We start from the raw sequence: 23271 nt of genomic DNA, 5'->3' as shown, positions 1-23271 counted from the left end.
TCGCTAGGGCGATTCCCCCTGCTGTTAGTCTGCCCATTGCAGACAGTGGGGTGGCTCTGTAGGCGGCTGAAGAGCAGCCAGTCCCCAAGCCACCCGGTTGTTTAGCTAGGTGGTTTGGCCGTGGGGTGGCCATACCTGCACCTCCTCCCCCAACACCCCATCCTCCCAGTGTGAACACAGCACCACTGCCCCCTAGTGTTAACTCTGCTTGGCAGCAAGCTCAACAGGGGAGGAATGCAATAGATGTAGCTCCCCAAGAGGAGCTAGGCTCTCAAGCCTTGAACAGCTCGGATGAGCTTTTTGATTGCGTGCCAGACACGCCTACGTATGGTGCTCAGGTCCCCATTGCTGGACAGCGTCACAGGGCCCGAGTGTCATGCCAGAGAGATGGGCCCCATGGTGGGCATAGCCTTTCCCAGTCTGTGGCTGGGTCAAGTCGCTGCCTGGACAATAGGCGTAGGAGGCGCAGTCGCTCTCCTGGGCGTTCTTGTAGTGGGGAACGCCGGAGCGGTTATAGACGCTGTTCAAAGAGTAGGCAAAGTAGGAGACGTTCCCGCAGGGGCTGGTCTGGTCATCATTCCTCTTCATCGTCTGTGAGCAGTAGAGACAGTCGTTTTCACATAGGAGCCGGAGAAATGGGCGTAGCAGGCAGTCCCACGACCGAGGGCAGGAGAGAAACCCATCTGCGCCGACTGCTGCAGTTACCGTAGTTCCTCCGCTGCCTACTGTGCCGACTCCTGATGCACTACCCTCGACGCATATGACTGGTGAGTTGTCCTGCGTTCCAGCTTGGGGTAAGGCTGCCTTCAGTGGCGGGGATGAAATGTTGGATATTTTAAAATGTTTGTTGGCTAAGTTGGAGGGTCCTAGCCCCTCAGTGAATACTCCTGGGGCGCCCATTGCACAGCCTGAGCCGGCCCCGGTTCATCCAGGTTTACTATTTCGGGATTCATATTTTTGTGGCGTCGCCCCCTTGGGGACGCATTTATCCTCAGAAACGAGGGAAAAAGTGGGAAAATGTGAATTTGTGGATATATGGTCCTAATTATCCCTGGATCAATTAATAGTGGATAAGGAGAGACGGTTCGAAAAAACGGAGGATAAAAAGCCTAAAGTTGCTTAAACATTTGGGAATTGGGTGCAAGCTTTTGCTGTTTTAGCGAGTGCGTTTAGTAAAAAGCACCCAGAAAAAAGTTTTGAGTTGTTTACGTATTTAGATACGATATATTCGGCTTATAAATTACATGGTGGTACGGCTTGGTGGAGATATGATGAGGAATTCAGACGACGTCTGGCGCTGAGGCCGGAGGTCGGCTGGTCTTCAAAAGCTACGGATCTTTGGATTCAACTAATGTTGTCTCAAAAGCCGTCTAACTCCTTTCAGTCATCCGTCACTGCGAGACATTCAGGATAGTCAGCAGCGGCAGGGAGACGTCCCGGAGCGTGCTGGCCCTTTAACGAGGGTCATTGCAGGTTCTTTGCCTCATGTAAGTTTAAGCATGAATGTTCCTTCTGCGGTGGTTCGCATACAGCCTTGCGCTGTTTCAAAAAAGGTAAGATGCCTGCCAGACTCGTGCATTCAGGTAAACCGGAGGATGCCCATGGCTGGACAGGTATCACAGGACCGAGGAAGCCGTAATGCTAATTGAAGGTTTTTCAAAAGGTTTTTATATTACGCACATTAGGCAAGCGGCTGTTGTTTTTGCTGCAAATTTAAAATCGATTATGGAATTTCCCTCAGTGGTTCAGGAAAAGTTGGATAAAGAGGTTAGCCTGGGCCGCTTGGCTGGCCCTTTCACGACTCCACCTTTGGAGAATCTTCGGATTTCTCCTTTTGGGTGTGGTCCCCAAGAAAGAACCCGGCAAATACAGACTCATCCATCATTTGTCTTTCCCTGAGGGTTATTCAGTCAATGACGGTATGCTTAAGGAGGAGGCGGTAGTGTCTTACATGTCTTTTGACTGGGCCGTCCAAGTAGTATCGAAGGCGGGCCAGGGTGCCCTGTTGGTAAAGGCGGATATTGAATCCGCTTTCCGTCTCCTCCCCGTACATCCTGACTGTTTTCATCTGCTTGGTTGTCAATTGGATGGGCTATATTATGTCGATCTTTGTTTACCGATGGGGTGTTCCATATTTTTCCGCTATTTAGAGATGTTTAGCACATATCTCGAATGGGTGGTGAGGTCGGAATCGAGTAATTCTGCGGTATTGCATTATCTCAACGATTTTTTGTTCGTCGGCCCAGTTGATTTGCCGGTTTGTCGTTCTACGTTAGAATGTTTTCGTTATTTCATGTCCCTGTTCAGGGTCCCGTTGGCGGAAGAAAAAACGGAACGTCCCTCTACTTCTTTGTCTTTCCTAGGTATCATGATTGATACTGAGCGAATGATTCTTAGTTTACCACAGGAAAAATTAGCCCGGCTGAAGGACTGCATAGTTTCGTGTATTAGGGTAAAGAAAGTGACACTGAAGGATTTACAATCCCTTTTGGGTCAATTAGCTTTTGCTTGTAGGATATTCCCCATGGGCAGAGTTTTTTTCCGCGTCGGCTGTCACTGGCTATGGCGGGAGTTAAAGAACCTCATCACTTCATCCGGCTGCCGGCAGCCTTGAAGGACAATCTGCGTATGTGGTTAAAATTCCTGTCGGAATACGACGGTCTCTCATGTTTTCCGGAACAGGAGTGTTGCAATGCTGATTTCGAACTGTTCACTGATGTGGCGGGGTCTTTGGGTTTTGGCGCAATTTTTGGCAATAAATGGTCGGCCCCGCCAGTGGCCCCTGGATTGGATTAAAACAGGTCTCACCAAGAATCTAACACTGCTGGAGTTATTCCCGATCGTGGTTGTCTTGGAGATATGGGGAGGTAACATGCGCAATAAGAGGATTTTGTTTTGGTCCGATAATGAGAGCACTGTCATAGCTATTAACAAACTTACCTCGAGTTCTCCACCAGTGCTGGCTCTGTTACGTCATCTTGTTTTCTTATTTTTGTCTTTTAATATGGTTGTCAAGGCACGTCATGTACCTGGTGTATGTAATGACATTGCTGATTCTTTATCTCGTTTCCAGTGGCATAGTTTCAGGGACCTGCACCCGCTGGCGGAACTGGAGGGTTACCCATGCCCCTCTTTCTTTTGGGATCTGCTGGGGAACATCTAATACCATTGTTGCAGTCCTTGGTTGCTCCTGCTACATGGAGCGGTCATGGTAAGGCGTGGCGAGAGTGGTTAGCCTGTGCGGAGGAGGATGTGCTCCTCTCTCCTCAGAATTGCCATGACATTACAGTTACTTACCTGTCTTGGTTGCGGGAAAAAGGGGTGTCTGCCGGGGTGGCTCAAAAGCATTTGTCTGGAGTAGCTTTTGCTTTCAAGTTGTTGGGTTTGCTGGACACCACCAAGAGTCCGGTTTTCTCTTTGATTTTGCAGGGATGGAAAAAGGAAAAACCAACGGTTGATATGCGTAGGCCGGTTTCTTTCTCATTATTGCAGCGGCTAGTAGTTAGCATCCACATACGAGGGTTTATTGTTTTAGTGTGCTTTTATGTTAGCATTCTTTGGCGCTTTGCGTATAGGTGAGTTAGTTTCCCCCTCGCGCATGCGGGTAGCGGGCCTCCTCAGAGAGGATGTAGTTGCTGCCCGATTCAATCAGGGTCAAGGTTAGTTGTTCAAAAACTGACATATATGGCCAGGGCTCTTGGTTGTCCATTTTTAGGCTCTCTTCATCCTTGTGCCCGGTGGACGTCATCACAAGATATGTTGCAGTTTGTCCCTCTGGTGCTTGTTTCTTGGTCCATGGCGATACTACCCCCTTAACAAAATTTCAATTTACAAAGGTTTTTAAGCGTTGTTTGAGTGTTGATGGGGTAAACCCCTCGGAATACGGTACCCACTCATTCCACATTGGCGCTGCGACAGTGGCAGAGGCTGGGGGCATGTCTGAGGCAGAGGTTAAAAAATTGGGGTGTTGGAAGTCAGATGCTTTCCGCTGTTATGTTCACCCTCATTTGTTGGTTTGATAATTATTTCTGTTTTCTTTGTTTATAGGTTTCAAGAGGCCTGTGGTGTGGCTGCTGGGCCACTCCTACATTTATTGGGCTGCACAACGAGCTTCTTATCGGCCCGGGGGTACCAGTCTCGGCTTCCGTCAAGCGGAAGTAAATTGGAAAGGTTTCAGGGGCCTTAAATGGCTCCAGGTTCTCCCTGAAGTGGTCGCCTTGAGCAAGGTCATGCACAGACCAGCAGTTTTGGTCGTACATGCTGGGGGGAACGACCTATGTTCTGTTAGGGTGTCGGAACTAATTTCTGTTATAAGGGCTGATTTCTATCGTTTTGCCACATTTTTTCCGGAGTTGGTCATAGTGTGGTCAGAGATTGTCCCCAGGGTACTGTGGAATGGTGCCCGCAATCATTCGGCCATTGAAAGGGCTAGACGTATGGTCAACATGCGGGTGTCTCGGCATGTTAGGTCCTTAGGAGTGGTCATTCGTCATCGCCAATTGGAAGGGGATAACAAGGGTTTGATGTTACAGGATGGTGTCCATCGAAATGACATACGTCTGGACATCTTCCTGTCAGACCTTCAGGATGCAATTGATAGGGCGCTTTTCCTTTTGGCTGGTGGGGGTAGGAGCTCGGTATAGTGGTACACCTCACTCCTGTGGCGGTGTGGAGGGGCCTTGTCAGTTCAGGCTAGGGACGATGGGAGAACAAACACCTGCCATACCAACTAAGACATACCCACCACGGCAGCGGTGGTGGGGCACGCGAGGTGACGTTTATTGTCAACGAGATCAAGATCTTCCGGTGTTAGCTGCGGACAAGGTTTTTTCCCTCCATGCTATAATAAAAGCTGTGGCCTACCCCGCTTTATACCCACACTCAGTCTCTTGTGTCAGTCATTTGGGAGAAGACAGACCGTTCATTTATATCCCTGTAGTCTTCAAGAAAGGCATCAAGACCCCGCTTGAACTTGTTCAATAAATCAAACATCACAACATCCTGTGGCAGAGAGTTCCATAGTCTCACTGCTCTCACAGTAAAGAATATGTGATAATGGTGACATTTTTTCCCACTAGACGTAGAGGATGCCCCCTTGTCCTTGTTACTGGCTTAGGTGTAAAAAGATCATTAGACAGATCTCTGTACTATCCAATTATATATTTGTAACATTGTAATTAGATTGCCCCTAAGAAAGTATTTTTTCCAAACTGAATTGCCCCAAGTTTGATAACCTTTCTTGGTACTGCAATCCCCCCATTCTCTTAATTACCTTGGTCGCCCTCCTCTGCTCCCTTTCTAGTTCAGCCATGTCCTTCTTAGGCCTTATTCACACAGGCGTTGCGCATCTCGGACCGAGGTGCATCCGGGCTCTGCGCTGCGGGATGCGATGTCACACATCCCCCATAGATTAGAGTCTATGGAGGGATGCGTGAAGCGTGAAAAAATACGATAGGACATGTCCTATTTTCTCACGGACCCTTCACACGGTCCATTGAAACAACGGCCATGTGAACGGCCACATTGAATTATATAGGTCCGTGAGACGGCCGTTGTTTCAACGGCCGACGCAACGACATTTATCACGGCCTTATACATAGGTGCCCAAAAATGCACATATTTCATGTGTGGTCTGACTAGTGATTTGTATAGAGGCAAAACTATGTTCTTGTCATGAGCATCCATACCTCTTTTGATGCATCCCATGATTTTATTTGCCTTGGCAGCAGCTGCCTGGCACTGGTTACTAAAGGTAAATTTATTGTCCTCCAATATCCCCAAATCTTTTTCAGTGGCAGTTTTACCCAGTGTTTTATTATCAAATACATAACTGTAGAATTTGTTACCTTGGCCAAAGTGCATAACTTGACATTTTTCCACATAAGATCTTGTCCACGCGTAACAGATTTGCTGCAGCAAATTTCTGCAGCATTTATACATCAACTAGCAGACAATCTGCACCATTTCATGCGTATTACACTGCGTAAAATAGTGCATATTTTTGTTGCGTTTTTTTCAAGTGCTGTGTGATGGTGAAATTTCTTCATCCTGTGATGTTATTCCACCCCCTGTAAGAAATTCTGCAGCGTTTTCTGAGTAAATTACGCAGTACATAAAAAAAACGCAGGAAATCAGTCCATTTCCATTTCCAGTATTACATTATCCTCCTCTGTGTTGATTACTTTACAGAGCTTAGTATCATCAGCAAATACTGAAATTATTTTTTGCAGGCGGAAAAATCTGCCTTCAAATTCCTTCAGGAATTTTGAGGCAGATTTGGACCTGCCTGCACTCTCTTTGCCACGTGCCTTGTTGCTTTTCTTGGACACGGCCATTGTGCGCCGCAGGCAAAAAATACAGCAAAAACCGCTTTCTCTGCCTCCCATTGACATGTCAATGGGAGGTCAGAGACGGAAACGGCTGAATAAAGGGCTTGACGCTTCTTTTTCCCGCAAGCATTTTTTTCCGCTCATTGAAATCAAAGGGAGGCATTTTTGGACGTTTTTTGGCAAGGTTTCCGATGCGGTTTTCACGTCAAAAACGGCGTAAAAAAACTCTGTGTGAACATACCCTAAGCCCTCTAAAAGGTCATTTATAAACATATTAACCCTCTCACTGCCAGGGTTTTTTGTACATTTTGCACCTGTGATAGCCAGTACAAATATACCCCCATACCTATATATTTTCTGAAAGTAGACAACTAGGACATTGTCAAAACTCTGCTCTTTAACGCAAAATTGCATGATGGTGCCTGTGTGTGAATAAAGTGTAATTTTTCATAAAACAATGGTACAAATTTATAGTTGTGGTTAAAAGTCTGACCCAAGCAGAAAATTAGATACATCCCACATACTAACAATAAAAGTGTAACATCTGCAGAGTTCATACATACTACTTATGTCTAATGCTGGCCATACACATGAGATAAAGTGGTCCGAAATGGATGTTTTGGCAATTTCAACAGACCATCGTTTTCAAAATTATAGCAAACTATCAGTCACAATGGCTCATGGCTGACTTCTGTCTGCTGAAAATGTTATTGGCTAGGTTGATGATTGGCCAGGTTGGTCGGCCAAAACTACATGTATATGGTATGATCGGCCGAGTTGGGCTAATCATTTACTACTTTAAAAACTAACTCCCTGATTGGCCAGTTTAGTCTCTGATGTTGCTGGTGGGATCGTTCTTAGGCATTGTGGCCAATCACTGTCTTATGTGTATGGCTGGCTAAAGTCTACATGCACATATCTTCAAAAAATCACAAGAATTGAAAGGGCCAAAAATCTGTTTTTAAGCTGAAAATGTAAAAAAAAGTAACAACCCATAAAATACAAGTATTACACACCTTGAAACGTGAAAGCAGACAACCTGACAAATGCAGTTGCCTTGATGTGCTGTTGGCAGCCATGTCCACCTTCACAAAACTTTGTGACAAACAGGTTTTATTTTATTTTTTAAAATGTGCTAAAAGAAGCATTTTTACCTAAAACTCACATATAAGCAGAGGTTTCAACTCAAAAGCAATGTAAATAAATATACCAAGGTGAGCAAAATTCATATATGAAACCAACGTCTACATAAACAAGTGATCTCAAAAACGCCATCATCCACAAATGTGCTAAAAATATATACTGTACACAGCAAACAGCTACTATGCCACCAAAATCAACATTTTTTTGAGATCACATAGCATACCATGTATAAAAACACAATGTAATAATTTATACACACAACCATCATCACGCAACTATGCATCAATCAATAATTATAAGCAAAATTGCATAAAAATTCAACTTTGCGACGAAAACATTTGTACTCAAGCAGATCCCTTATGCAAACAAAATTTAAAAAACTGCAAGATGTGAGGAGGTCATACATTAACCCCTTATGGACGCAGCCTTGTTTTGGCCTTAAGGCTCAAAGCCCATTTTTCAAATCTGACATATTTCACTTTATGTGGTAATAACTTCGGAATGCTTAAGCCTATCCAAGCGATTCTGAAACTGTTTTCTCGTGAGACATTGGGCTTTATGTTAGTGGTAAAATTTGGTCGATATATTCAGTGTTTATTTGTAAAAAATAGCAAAGTTTAGAGAAAATGTGAAAAAAAATATAATTTTTCTGAATTTAAATGCATCTGCTTGTAAGACAGATGGTTATACCACCCAAAATAGTTACTAGTTCACATTTCCCATATGTCTACTATATGTTGGCATTATTTTTTGAACATTCTTTTTTTCTTTCTAGGACATTACAAGGCTTAGAACATAAACAGCAATCTATTATATATTTTCGAAAGTTTGTTTGAAGCCCGATTTTTCATTGGTTTAAAATGAAGTGACATCATGCTCCATCCTCCACAGCTTAGCCACGCCTTGGCATCAGAGGAACGCCACACACAAAATGGCGCAAGGTCAGAGGATACTCGGAGTGCAGTGTCGGGCACTGGCTCTTTGTCTGCTCACAGCCTCCCTGGGACGGACACGCAGACACGGCCGTGATGGTGAGTATCGTTGGCGGAGGGAGCTGGGTCTGTGCTTTGAGGGCGCGATGGAGAGCGAACTCCGTGAGGTTACGTCTGCTGTATGGCAGGCCTAGGCCACACCGCTCCCATACTGACCTTCCCAACATGGCGTAATTTCCCGACAACAAGACACCAAGCTGGTGGGCCGCCTCGCTTTCCGGCTTCTCCGCCGTCCAGTGTGAGACCCCTGGGCCCGACCGACTACTGTGATCCACAACAGCCTCCCCGGGACGGACGGGCAGACACACTCTATCTATACCGTAAGTCAACCTGCCGAAAAACGCCGCGTATAACAACTAGTTTCTCTTATTTTGAATAAATTTTCAAAAGCCTCTTTTTTTTTAGGTAACAGTTTAGTTCTGAAGCGACTTTGAGGGGCTTATATATTAGAAACCCCCAAAAAACACCCCATTTTAGAAACTAGACTCCTCAAAGTATTCAAAACAGCATTTAGAAAGTTTATTAACCCTTTAGGTGTTTCACAGGAATTGAAAGCAAATTTCATTTTTTTTGTCAGAAAATCCTTTTTATTCCATTTTTTTCTGTAAAAAATAAGGTTTTACAAGAGAAACGCAACTCAATACCTATTGCTCAGATTGTGCAGTTTTGAGAAATATCCCACATTTGGCCCTAGTGTGGTAATGGACTGAAGCACCGGCCTCCGAAGCAAACGAGCACCTAGTGGATCTTGAGGCCTCCTTTTTATTACGCACCATGTCCGGTTTGAAGAGGTCTTGTAGTGAACAAAACAGTGGAAACCCCCAAAAGTGACCCTATTTGGCAAACGACACCCCTCAAGGAACTTACCGAGGGGTGTGGTGGGCATTTAGATCCCACAGGTTTTTTGCTGCATTTTGTGGAATTAGGCTATGCAATTAAAAATCACATTCTCCGATAAAAGGTACGAATTTTTAAATTTGACAAGGAATAAAGGAGAAAAAGCTCCAGTATTTGTAAAGTAATTTCTTCCGATTACGGCAATACCCCACATGTGGCCATACTCTGCTGGATGGACAAACGGCAGACCTCAGAAAGGCAGGAGCGCTATTTTGCATGTAGATTTTGCTGGATTGGTTTCTGGACGCCATGTCGCATTTGCAGAGCTTCTGAGGTACCAGAACAGGGGAAACCACTTAAAAGTGACCCCATTTTGGAAGCTAGACCCCTTGAGGAATTCATTGTAGTTTTCATGGGGTGCATGCAACTTTTTGATCAGTTTTTATTCTAGAGGCGTGGTGACTAAAAAACAGCAATTCTATTGTTTTTTATCCCTTTTTTTTTGCAGTGTTCACCGTGCGCTATAGATTACATATTCACTTTATTCTGCGGGGCGATACGATTACGGCGATACCATATGTTTATAGTTTTTTTTATGTCTTATGTCGTTTTCACAATAAAATACATTTTTATAAAAAATCATTTACTTTTTGTGTTGCCATATTCATGTTACGTACGCCGCGATACCAATTATGAATAGTTTATTTGTTTATTTAATTTTTATTAATAATAAAGGACTGATCAGGGAAAAAAGGGGGATTTTTACTTTATTACTTTTATTTTATTTTTTTTACTTTTTTACTTTGTCCCACTAAGGGACTTGAGGGCAGATGGCCTTGATCGCTATTCTAATACACTGCACTACATGCGTAGTGAAACATATTAGGGCTTCCACAGATGGCATAGCCGGACGCCATTATTAGGCCTCAGGTTGCCATATCAACCATCGCCGCCCGCTATCATGTAGAGGGCTGTCGATGGTAGTTTAACCCCTAAGAAGCCGCAATCGCTATTGAACGTGGCTTCTATGGGGTTAATCAGCGGGGGCACCGCGATCGGTCCCCGCTGAAGGAGCTGCGGCAACTGCTGTACAAGACAGCAGTTGTCACAGCTCCTGTATGTGTCGGGAGGACGGCCAAAATGGCCGTTCCTCCCGTGACGTACTATTAGGTCATGGAGCGCGAATGATGCAGTTACCATGACCTAATAGTAGGTCCAGGAGCGGAAACGGGTTAAAGAAATTTTGCATGCAAATTTAAATGGGGATTATATAGGTATATAACTTTTCATCCCTCTAAATCAACTCTATGGCTTTGTTCACATGTTGTGGTCAAAGCACATTTTTTTTTCACAATTTAAAAAAAATTGTGGCATAACCACTTTATTTTGCTGGGGTTCTGCAAAAATTGCGACCGACAAAAACTCAAATTGACCGCAATATGTAAACACAGCCTGACCCCAATAATTGAAAATACCTAAACCTAATCTTATTCTTAAGGCTGGGTTCACACGACCATGTTACGTCCGTAATGTACGGAACGTATTTCGGCCGGAAGACCCGGACCGAACACAGTGCAGAGAGCCGGGCTCCTTGCATCATAGTGATGTACGACGCTAGGAGTCCCTGCCTCTGCGTGGAACTACTGTCCCGTACTGTAATCATGATTACAGTACGGGACAGTTGTCCTGCAGTGAGGCAGGGACTCCTAGCATCGTACATCACTATGATGCTAGGAGCCCGGCTCCCTGCACTGTGTTCGGTCCGGGTCTTCCGGCCGAAATACGTTCCGTACATTACGGACGTAACATGGTCGTGTGAACCCAGCCTTAACCCCTTGGAGACACAGTGTAAAGGATCTGCCAGACACAACTTCTGTGTCGACGCCCATAGGTAATCAGTCTGCACCTGCTTCTATGTCTGTGAGACTGACTCCATCTTCCACCACCCAGGATGGCAGGCTTAGGAGTGGGAGAGCCTATTACAGCCTGGCCAGACGGAGCTAGCTCCCGCCCTCTGTTTATTTATACCTGCCTTTCCTGTTCCTCCTTTGCTTGTGATTCTTCTCTGTTGGTTTCCTGGCCCTGCTGCAGCTTCTTGAACTACTGATCCTCTGCTTGTGATTGACCGTGGCTTTACTGACCACTCTTCTGCTCTGCGTTTTTGTACCTCGCTCATCTCCTGGTTTGACTCGGCTCGTTCACTTCGCTTGTTGCTCACGGTGTCCCCGTGGGCAACTTCCCCATTTCCCTGTCTTCTTTGTACCCTTGTCTGTTTGTCTGTCGTGCACCTATTGAGTGTAGGGACCGTCGCCCAGTTGTTCCCCGTCGCCTAGGGCGGGTCGTTGCAAGTAGGCAGGGACTGAGTGGCGGGTAGATTAGGGCTCACCTGTCTGTCTCCCTACCCCGACATTACACACAGCCCATTTTTCCAAATCTGGGGTGTCACTTTATATGATAATAACATTGCAATGCTTTTACCTATCCAAGCGATTCTGAGATTTTCTCGTGACAAATTGTACTTTATGTTAGTGGAAAAATTTGGTCAATAAATTCAGTATTTATTTGTAAAAAAAAACACCAACATTTTCAGAAAATGTACAAAAATTAGCATTTTTGTAAATATATCTGCTTGAAGAACAGATAGTAATACCAGACAAAATAGTTACTATATATAATTTCACATATGTCTACTTTATGTTTGCATGGTTTTGTGGCTTTTATTTTACTAGGACGTTAGGAGGCTTGTAACTTTAGCAGCAGTTTCTCATATTTTAAAGAAAATTTCCAAAACCTATTTTCTTAGGGACTAGAACAGTTCTGAAGTGGCTACCCCCCATAAGTCACCCCATTTCAAAAACGGCACACCTCAATATATTCAAAACAGCATTTAGAACGTTTCTTAACCTTTTAGGTGTTTCACAGAAATTACAGCAAAGTGGAGGTGAAATTTACAAATTAAATTTTTTTAGAAAATCAAATTTTTTCTGTAACACAGAAAGTTTTAATAGAGAAACACGAATCGATATTTATTGCCCAGGGTTTGCAGTTTATAGAAATATCACAAATGTGGCCCTAATGTGCTACATGACTGAAATACTGACCTCAAAATCAAAGGAGTGGATTTTGGGGCCTCCTTTTTATTAGAATATATTTTAGGCACTATATCAGGTTTGAAGAGGTCTTGTGGTGCCAAAACATAGAAAACACTGCCAAAAAGAGACCATTTTGAAAACTACACCCCCAAGAAATGTGTCTAAGGTAATTTTACCCCACAGTTATTTTGCTAAATATATTGAAATTAGGCTGTGAAAATAAAAAACTAAATTTTTCTCAATAAATGAGAAAAAGCACCCCAACATTTGTAAATAAATTTCTCAAGGCAATACCCGATATATTCTCATTAACTGCTCCTTGGACACACAGCAGAGCTCAGAAAGGATGGTGCACCATTTGGCTTTTGGAGCTCAAATTTTGCTCTAATGGTTTTTGGGTGCCATTTCACATTTCCAAAGCCCCTGAGGGGCCAAAACAGCGGAGACACCCAAAAAGATACTCCGTTTGAAATTTTGCTGGAATATTTTTTGAGTGCAATGTTGCATTTGCAAAGCCCCTGAGGGACCAAAACAGTGAAAATCCACAAAAGTGACCCCATTTGGAAAACTACACCCCTCAAGGAATCTATCTAGGGGTATAGTGGATATTTAGACCCCACAGGTCTTTTGCAGAATTTATTGGAATTAGGCCATGAAAATCTACATTTTTTTCCCACTAAATTGTGACATTTTTCATTTTTACAAGGGATAAAGGAGAAAAAGAACCCCAACATTCGTAAATCAATATCTCCCGAGTATGGCAATACCCAATATGTGGTTTTAAACGGCTGTTTTGACACATGGTCCAGAAAGGCCGGAGCGCTATTTTGCATGCAGATTTTGCAGGTTTTCTTTTTAGGCACCATGTCGCATTTGCAGAACCCTTGAGGTACCAGTACAGTAGAAATACTTGAGAAGTGACTCAATTCTGCAAACGACACCTCTCATGACATTCATCTACGAGTGTAGTAAGCATTTTGACCCCACAGGTGTTTCATAGATTTTATTAGAATTAGGAAGTAAAAATTTAACATTTTATTTTTTCGAAAAATATCTAGATTTAACCCACAATTTTTCCTTTTCGCAAGGGGTAATGGAAGAAAAAACACCCCAAAATTAGTTACAAAATTTTTCCTGTGTACGGCAATTCCCTATATGTGGTCGTAAACTGCTGTTTGAACACATGACAGGGCTCAGAAAGGAAGGCGCACACTTTGGCATTTGGAGCTCAGATTTTGCTGGATTGCTGTTCGAGCACCATGCCACATTTGAAAAGCCCCTGAGGTACCAGAGTACAGTGGAAACCCCCAAGAAGTGACCCCATTTTGGAAGCTACACCCCTCAAGGCATTTATTATTTGCCTGGACATATTATAAGGCAAATAAGACCATGCGCATTTGAGTCCTATTTGGTAATTTTCACAGCATTGGCCCACAATTGCAGGACTCTGAGGTCGAATAGTGAAACAAACCCCCCAGAACTAATGCCACTTTGGAAATACTTTCGCGCACCATGACCTGCCATGACATCTTGGTGCAGGGGGTGATGTATGGAGCACGCTCCATACGCTACGGGTGTCGGCTGTGTTTTACAGCTGACACCCGGGACTAACGGCTAGGAACAGCGATCGCACTGTTCCTGGCCATTTAACCCCTCAAATGCTGCGGTTGATCGCGACCACAGCATCTGATATGTTAAAAAGAGCGGCCCCACAACGCAATCGTGGAGTGCGGATGCAGCCCAGGGACCTAATGAAGGCCCCCAGGACTGCCTTTACTCTGCTTCTGTTAATCTATGTTTGACTGTGGCAGGGCTTAATAGAAGCCTGTAAAAATAACTATACACTGCAATACACAAGTATTGCAGTGTAATGTACCAGCGATCTAACGTTTTTTTTTCTCTAGCGATTGCTGGTTCAAGAATAATAGAATGTGTAAAAAAGTGAAATAAAGTTTTTAGTAGTAAAAAAAATTAATAAAATATTAAAAGTTAAAAAAAATTACTTTTCCCATTTTTCCTCTAAAGTAATGTAAAAAATAAAAAAAGTAAATAAAATTGGTAACGCTGCATCCGTAAAAGTCTGAACTATTACAATATAGCGTTATTTAATGCGCACAGGGAACGCCGTAAAAATTTAAAATTTAAACCGCCAAAATTGCTGTTTTTTTGGTCAACTTAGCTCTAAAAAAATGTAGTAAAAAGGGATCAAGAAGTTGTATGTACCAATAAAAACTACAGCTCGTCCCGCAACAAATAAGCCCTCACACCGCTCAATCCACAGAAAAATAAAAAAGCTATGGCTCTCAGAACGTGGTGAAACAAAACAATTATTTATTTTTAAAAAAAAATTTTTTTTTTTTTTAAAAGTAGTAAAATATAAAACAACCTATATAAATTTGGTATCACCGTAATCGTATTGCACCACAGAATAAATGTAAGTTAGTATTTTTACCGCACGGTGAAAGCTGTAAAAACGAAACCCAAAAAACAATGGAGGAATCACAGTTTTTTCCAATCTGAGCCCGCAAATAATTTTTTTCCAAAATGCTACCAATAGAAACTACAACTCCTCCCGCAAAAAACAAGCCATCCCACCGCTCTATTGATGGAAAAAGAAAAAAGTTATGGCTCTTGGAAGGCGGGGAGTGAAAAACAAAAATCAAACAATGTCTCAGTCCTGAAGGGGTAAAGGAGTGTAGGGAGCATTTTGTCACCACATGTTTTTTTATTAGAAATTAATGCACAACGGATGGTGCAAATTTTTTCCACAGACGTAATTTCAGTGCCCAATATGTGGTGCCCAATATGTGGTGCCCAGCTTGTGCCACTACTAAAATCCAGCTCTCTAATTATTACGTCATGTTTCCTGGCTTTAGATACACCCTACATGTGGCTCTAATCTTTTGCCTGGGCATACGAGAGGGTTCAGGAGTGAAAGAGCACCATGTGCAGTTCAGGTCATTTTAAAGATTTATTATGGGTAAAAAGGCGTTTTTGGTTTATGTAACTTGAAACTTTATTTTTTTTCAACATTTTTATTAACTTTTTTTTTTGGTCCCACTAGGGGACATGGAGTCCTGAATCCCTGATCGCTATTCTAATACGTAGTGCAGTGTATTAGAGCTGTCAGTCATACACTGACAGCAAGCCTATTAGGGTCTGCATCTGGGCGGGGCCTAATAGGCTTCCGTACTTGGCAGCCAGGAGGCTATTGTTCGGCCTCCAGTTGCCCTATACAATTTTTTTTTTGTGGAACTAGTTGGAAAGAATCATTTATGGCAGCCGTCAGTGTTATGACTGTGTAACGAGTATCGCTAGAGAAGCGGTCAGTGGATTTTACGCTAAAGATCTGGTGCGGACAGGATAGAGACGGTATAAAATGTATAAATGTTATTAATGTTTTCGTACGTGTTTGGTTCGTCTTACTTGTCGGCTTGATCTGGACGTTCTGGTAAACGTCCGAGTCGTGGAGTCAATTAGGCCAGAGGGGCGATACATGAGCTACTGTCCATCTTCTCACTTATTTCTGGAAAAAAAAAAAAGAGAACCCCCCCCCCCCCATATGCGACAATCAGAAAGCAAGCATGAAGAACAGATCATCTAAAAAAAAAATGTATAAAAATGATATGTACCCCAAAATAGTGCCAATAAAATCTACTACTCATCCCGCAAACAGCAAGCCCTCAAACATCTACATTAATGTCAAAATAAAAGCGTTGACTTTGTGACGATGACAACGAATAAATAAGGTTTTTTCACGCTTAAGTCGATATTTATATATTTTAACAATAAAAAGCGTTTTACCTCTTCTGTCTTCATTAAATACAATGTTCTGAGGGAGTGGGGAAAAAACCTAGAATGGCACAGAAAATGTGGATTAAAGATAATAAGTTTTGTTTCTAGTCTGAAATGACTAGAAATGAAGAAGATTCGTGAGAAATACAAATATGAACCATGAGAATAGCATTGCTAGGAACAAGGCTGTGACTACTCGCTGCGCGCTGCCATTTTCCCCAGCGTCACTACGTTCTACGCACGTTACGTTATCACAGAGTACGCGTTTCTTTTTTTTTATTTTGCCAGACAAGAACCCGGCATGTGACGTAAAACGTGAAGACGTCATCGCGTAACGAGGAAGGCGCCGGAAGTGGATCTCTGAAAGCGGTTTTTGGCGCCGGAAGTGAGTCTCTGAGAGAATTTCTGTCCGCTGGACGCGAGGATTCCCCTGCAGCTTCGAAACTGGAGAAAATGGCGGTAGAGTCGCGGGTGACGCAGGAGGAGATTAAGAAAGAACCGGAGAAACCTATCGACCGGGAAAAGGTAATGATACCGTGTAGCTGGGTTACGAGGCCGAGAAAGGAGCCGTCCGCAGATGTGTAGTGAACATGGAGGCTAATCCTTAGGGGCATAGGATTCATTAGTAAAGGGGCTGGCCTGAGGTGATCACCGCTTTCCACATGCTACAGAGCGACTGCTAAGATAACGTCTGTCGTCCATTGAAATGAATGAACGCGGCAATGCTTCACTTCAGCTCCAGGATCTCCCGCTCTCCGCAGTCACACAGTCGGTGATCAGCATGTAGTCCTGCACACAGTCCTAGTCCAGACTGGACAGTCCCTTCATACGAAGTCGGTGGCAGGAGCTCCTATAGAAGTGACGTGATCCGCGAAGATCCTTGTAGCTCCTAGATCATAAACCGTCTCTGCAGTATGAAGAGGGGGCAGAGCGGAGGCACTACAAGTATCAGCACTGGGTGTCCTTGTATTACATGTGATGCTACATTTACACAGACTGCAGAGGGCCCCTGAGCAAGGAATGTGCCTGGGCCCCCATAACCTAACCACTGTTTCTATTGACCACGGCGTCTAAAGGGTTAAACCAGTGGGATTCTGCTTGCTACAGTGAAGTGTGCTTTATCATACAGTGGACACCCCGTTATATGGTCAGACTCAGCCTGTGAGCCCCCTCCATACTTATCCTACCCATCTATGATGTACGTATATGTCAAACGGGAAGGGGTTAATTAAATTATGGGTGAAATGGATAAGACCCTGAATAAGGCCTCATTCACACGGCAGGGTTTCCCGGCCGGGTGCCGGCCGTTCATAAGTCGGCCGGCACCCGGCTGCAGTAGGAATAATAGACCCCTAATGGGGCTATCCACACGACCGATTTTTTTGACGGCCGGGAAAACCGCCTGTCAAAAAATAGGACATGCTCTATTTTCGCCCGGGTACCCGGCCGCCCGGCTCCCATAGAAGTCTATGGGGCCGGGTAATACCCGGCCATCACCGGGATGTGTCCCGAGTGATGGCCGGGTTTTCCAGAGCCTGCGCTCTATCTCCTCCTCCTCACAGCGCAGAGTGCATGTGAGGAGGAGGAGGAGGAGTTGATGCCATTCTGACGAATGGCATCGCTGTACACTGTGTTGCAGGGCCGGGGTGTACAGCAGGTGGAAGGGAGCGCTGCGCTGGCTCCCTTCTCCTGCTTGTTTTAAAAGCGCCCTGGCCCGGCGACACCTTTGATGGCGCCGCTAGCACCTGCAGCAGCTGCTGCTACTACTGTAGCGACGCCACTATAGCAGAGCAGGGAGATATCTCCCCGCTCTGCTATGTGCTAGTGTTCGGGTACATCTTGCCACGTATACTTATCTAATCCTACTATTGCTTCATCACAATTATGTACACAACTCTATAGTCTATATTTTATTAAAGAAAGAAAATTATTATAAACATTAACTTCTGTCCACTCCATCCTTCACACTAGCCGCACTTTAGCTCCTTGAAGGAGCGGAATCCCCGTGTGTTCTGGGATTCCGCTCCTGGACAGAGCGCTTGATGTCTCTGTCCATATCTGGGCAGTGACATCAGGGGAAACTCCTGAAGCGGAATCCCCGAACACATGGGGATTCCCCTTCAGGAGTTGCCGCTGATGTCACTGTCCGGATCGGCCCCGCACGGATGCATAACTTTATGCAAACCGGCCGGGCAGAATGGCCGATTTTACCGGCCGGCACTCTGGCTCGGACGCGACCCGGTCGTGTGAATCCCGCCTTAGTGTATTGGTGTGGGTGGCACCTCATACCGCGCTTGAGGCCACCACAGTGAGTGAAAACTTTATAGGGGTTTGCCCATCTTGCACATTTATGGCATATCCAGAGGATGTCTGATCGAGGAGTGTCCCATCTCTAGAATTGGGCCCCCTAACCTAGCTTACTTGGCTCCCGCTGCTTCCCGGCCCCATCCTGGAAAGGTGGTCGGGAGTTACGGAAACAGCCTAGCTCACTGAGCACTCGGCTGTTTCCGTAACTCCCGACCACCTAACCAGGAAGTGGCCGAGAGGCAGCGGGAGCCAAGTAAGCTAGGTTAGGGGGCCCCGTTCTAGCGAGAGGTGCGAGTCCTAGAGGTAGGACCTGCATCTATCTGACATTTATGGCATATCCTTTTGGGTATGCCATAAATGTCCAAAGGGGGAAAACCCCTTTAAACATTCTAATCCTTATTGTCGTTTCTCCAGACTTGTCCTCTTCTGCTAAGAGTTTTTACTACAAACAACGGGAGACATCACCGAATGGATGAATTCTTTCGGGGAAATGTCCCATCCAGTGAATTACAGATCTATACCTGGTAAGTAATTAGAGTTCTCTGAAACATGGGGTCAAGGCATTGTTTAATGACATTAAAGGGGTTTTACCACTAAAGAAAGTGGCTGTATATTTGTAGGAGGCTGTTTGACTACTGGGCCTACCACCGATCCTCACAATGAAGAGAACACCTCACTAGTTAAGTGCTGTGGCCCCTGCACAGTCATTCCCTGCGCAATGAAGCTCCTGACCACCCCTGTGTGCAGAGACCTAGAGCGCTGCCACATTCACTTGAATAGAGTGTGCCACACTTTCCTGCACAGTGGCTGGCTGGGATTGGCAGGGGATCCAGAGCAATATGCCATAATATTACTAGATATGAATACTACAAGATATGTTTACGCCCTTATACATGAGAAACTATTGCCCTAGTCTTCTCTATAAAGATGTATAACCAGGTCAGCCCAGCATACATGTTTAGTGCTTGTTCACATGTATCGGAATTGCTGCAGAAATTCCTCTGGAAAACTGCACAATTTCCTGCGTTTTTACTGCAGAAAATGGTGTGGATTTTGCTTCTTTTTCCTCACTGTTGGGAGATGGTGACATTTCCTCTGAAAAACACATCAATTCTGTCTACTTTGTACAAAAAAATACACGCCGCAGGTCAATTTTCAGGTCGGACTTTTTACGCAGCGTGTGGGTGAGATTTGTTAAATATCACCCACTTTGCTGCTACTGTATACTGCATATTTTCCATCCGCAATTCCGCTACGTTTGGACAAGCCCTTACAGCCATAAAGGGAGACAAGCTGTATATATTAAGAAATTGTCAAAATATCAACTATATATTTTAGGAGTTTTTCAGTGGCCCAGGCAGCAACCCAAATATAAAATGTGGGACTGCTGAGTGCTTAGCAGACCAATGAGCAAGTAATGTAAATTGATGTAGCGCTGGCTGCTGACAGACACTGAGGGGTGTTATTTCATGTAGTCGGACTCCTTAGTACTGCAGGAGAACAATATCTTGAAGATTTACATCCTTTTCCAAAATTGTATACGTACAACATATGATTTGTATTTTCCCATTTTTCGGTAGGATGGATGCTACTCTGAAAGAGCTGACCAGCTTGGTGAAAGAAGTCTACCCAGAGGCCCGTAAAAAGGGAACGCACTTTAACTTCGCTATTGTTTATCCAGACCCCAAACGACCAAACTACAGGTATGTGAACATTTAGAAATAGGTTTCTTTCATTAGAAATGTGTCCTTGTGCAATTGTTGGTAAATCAGGGGACGATATCGGACACTGCCGTACATAGCTTATTATTTGCAAATCTATCTGGTGAAACGCTAGTTTTTACGAAGCATTCTGTTTCCCACGTAAGGGCAGGAAAACACTAGGCAGATACGCTGCGGAAAACGACACAGCGTATCTGCCATGGGAGGTTCAGGGAATTCTGCCCAAAGAAAACGCACCAAATAGTGAAATTTTTCAGGCAGCATGTTTGATGCAGAAATACTGCTGCAATAAAATAAAATGATACTTATCCCGTAGTCATGGTGACGCATCCCTCTCTTCTGAGCATAGCCCGGCCTCCTGGGGTAATGCTGTAGTCCATGTGCTTGCTGCAGCAGTCACATGGGGTAAAACGTCATCCCAGGAGGTAGGGCAGCGCTCACAAGAGAGGATGGCCTCACCAACGAAATCGCACCGCAGGTCAATTAACTTTTTCGCTGTTTTTTTTTTTTTCCCGCAGCCTGGACATGCGATTTTCAAAATCTCATCCACTTTGCTGCTACTGTAAATGCTGCGGAATTTACGCACAGAATTCCCTTGCGGAAATTTTTCAGTGTTTACGCTGCGTGGGAACCCGGCCTTAAGGCCCCATGCATCCGTACATACGGATCTGCAAAAAGAAAACCACAGATGATGTGCAACATCTGCAAACCTGGTGTCTCCTAGCAACGCTTCCGTAATTACGGACGGTTACAGCTGTACATCCGTAGCCATCTGTAATTACAGAAGCGCCCATAGACATCTATGGGGAGTCCGTGATGTAACTATGGACAAGAACATGACATGTTCTATATTTTATGGATCATTTCTACGGAACGGACACATCTGTAAAAATACTGAAAGGTGTCCGTAGCCCATAGAAATCAGTGGGTCCGTAATTACGGATGAAAAATAAGATTGTGTGCATGGGGCCTAACTAATAATAAAAATTAAAAGCTAGAGGCATGTAGTCTCATGCTGAAAAACTAGTCTGCTTTTGTTTGGTCATTAACCCCCCCCTAAACATACCCCTGTTCTGAGGGGCTAGTGTGTGTCAAAAGGGGGATACAGATGGGGCCCCAGCTCTCTGACCCCCATCCTCCATGTCACAATATGTTTTGGAAAATTACTACTTTAAAATACGTGCTAATATCAAGTAACTGCTTATTTATGTTTGAGTCAAGTGTGCCATTAAATACTAATTGTCTTGGTTGTTATTACAGGGTAAAGGAAATCGGCAGTACTATATCGGGGAGAAAGGGATCCGATGATGCAATGACGCTACAATCGCAGAGGTTCCAAATTGGAGATTACCTAGACATCGCAATAACACCACCCAACAGAGTTCCGCCTCCATCTGGCCGGATGAGACCCTACTGATTTGTTAGCTTTTGCTTAGACTTTTTTGTGTTGTTTTCACAGATCACTGCTATTTTAGTGTACCCTCCCCAACTCTGCATCTACTTGTCATTTACTTTTTCAATCCGTTTTAATCTCTATAAAGTTGTTTTGTTTAACAATTGAACAATGGTTTTTTTGTATTTGTATACAGAAAAAAAATCCTGTCTGGTTTTGTCCGTTTATCAGTAAAACCTTAGGCCACACAGTGTAGTTAAAGGATACCCATGAAAATAATGCAAACAAGGAGTCGATCCTATGAGGAGGGGGAGTATAGGTGAAAGCTTTCGAAGTTGTTTTTTTTTTGTTTTTTTTTCAATCCCCCAATTTTGACTTTAAAAATATATTCTGCGAAACATGCAGAATAGTGTAAACAAGGTCTTGCATTTTTTAGTAGTTTGAGTAGGCACTTTTATTTCCATTAACCCTAGTCGAGAGCTGTCAAGACGATACAACACATTTATTCATTAGGCAGCTTTCAGAGGGCTTGTAATGCCTGAACTGACCTTAGATCACCATAACATCTGATCGCTGGTTCCAGCTGCAAAACAGGTTGTCAAGTGACAACTGCTTTAAATACTTCAAGGATATGTAAACCGTTTTGTTTATAAAAAAAAAAAGGTTCAATGTATTATGGTGTTAAAAACCAATTCCAACGTTGCATTAATATATTTTTTTTACCTTTTGTGATACAGCTTCTCTGTATCCAGGATACAGAGAAGCTGTATCTTGTGCGAAACCCGAATCAGTCAGGTCAGCGGGACTGACTGCTTCAGTAAAGCAGGATCCATCGATCACCAGGTGGATCTTGCGTGTCAGAGACCTGCATGATCCTCTATCACTGAAGCAGTCAGCGCTGCTGAAAGATGCAGCTTCTATCTCAAAGCAAATGTCTTTTGTTTTTTTTTAATTTGCCAAAAACAAATTCAGAAGTTGCACTAAACACCATAATACATTGTTTTATTAAAAAACAAAGGTTTACATGGCCTTTAAGTGTCATCGTGAAATAGAGTACTGTGTGGCACAACCGATCAGTAACTGAGAGATTTGCTTAGTGTTAATCAGTTCCTTTAACAGCCTATCGTAAATGTTCATTATGTGCCACCATTGTTTTTTTTATACATGAAAACGGGACAGGTTACAAGCAATTTTTTTGCATTACCCAGCTTTTTTTTCTAGAGTTCTTAGTTCATAAAGGCAGCTAAGAAAAATGAGCCAATGTTTAAAATCTTTATGGGAATGTTTTTAGGAGGGGATTGTAACTGAGAGATCCACTGTTCTATGTGGAAATAGGTTCATCTTTGATATTTTTTTTTTAAATAATGTAACTTAAAGTATAGACAACTGGGGTACAATCTCAAAGGCTTCTAAAAGCAGACCTACTGTCATGGGTTAGCAAATGGTTAAAATATCACTTCATGATGGAAATTGTATAACCCAGTGTTTGTCCTCTGAGTGGCTAGGGTAGTGGTGGTCCACCACATGCCATCACTAACCGCTGTGCTTAGGTACTGAGTAGTATTTGAGAACCTCTGGTCTCCCCTCCCCCTTGCTTCTTAGCGCTGTTCTGTTAATCTTTAAGTTTACTTATCTATGAAATAAATTCTTGTGTGATCTGTT

General features: G+C 43.8%; 1 protein-coding gene and 1 long non-coding RNA gene across 2 annotated transcripts in view; one reads left to right on the top strand and one right to left on the bottom strand.

The window, feature by feature from the left end:
• LOC142742154 (uncharacterized) overlaps positions 1 to 16707 on the bottom strand; it is a 23220-nt gene extending 6513 nt beyond the window's left edge. Inside the window, exons 1-3 of the long non-coding RNA XR_012881322.1 lie at positions 16347 to 16707; positions 16198 to 16246; positions 15820 to 15919 (exon numbers count right to left, since the gene is read on the bottom strand). This is a non-coding gene — a long non-coding RNA (uncharacterized LOC142742154). The remainder of the gene's footprint in view (positions 1 to 15819; positions 15920 to 16197; positions 16247 to 16346) is intronic.
• SAP18 (Sin3A associated protein 18) lies at positions 16518 to 23271 on the top strand. Its single transcript, XM_075851637.1, has 4 exons — positions 16518 to 16713; positions 18910 to 19019; positions 20076 to 20198; positions 21477 to 23271. Exons 1-4 carry the CDS (start codon positions 16642 to 16644, stop codon positions 21631 to 21633), a joined length of 462 nt encoding a protein of 153 aa, XP_075707752.1. The 5' UTR covers positions 16518 to 16641; the 3' UTR covers positions 21634 to 23271.

The sequence above is a fragment of the Rhinoderma darwinii genome, chromosome 2 (genome assembly GCF_050947455.1).
Source record: "Rhinoderma darwinii isolate aRhiDar2 chromosome 2, aRhiDar2.hap1, whole genome shotgun sequence".
Taxonomy (NCBI): domain Eukaryota; kingdom Metazoa; phylum Chordata; class Amphibia; order Anura; family Rhinodermatidae; genus Rhinoderma; species Rhinoderma darwinii.
Note: the sequence above shows the minus strand (reverse complement) of the source record. Positions and strands in the feature narration are given on the sequence as shown.

Coding starts and splice junctions, on each gene's coding strand:
- SAP18 (XM_075851637.1), top strand. CDS start 16,642: ATGGCGGTAGAGTCGCGGGTGACGCAGGAGGAGATTAAGAAAGAACCG. Junction 16,714..18,909: donor AACCTATCGACCGGGAAAAG/GTAATGATACCG, acceptor TCGTTTCTCCAG/ACTTGTCCTCTTCTGCTAAG. Junction 19,020..20,075: donor GAATTACAGATCTATACCTG/GTAAGTAATTAG, acceptor ATTTTTCGGTAG/GATGGATGCTACTCTGAAAG.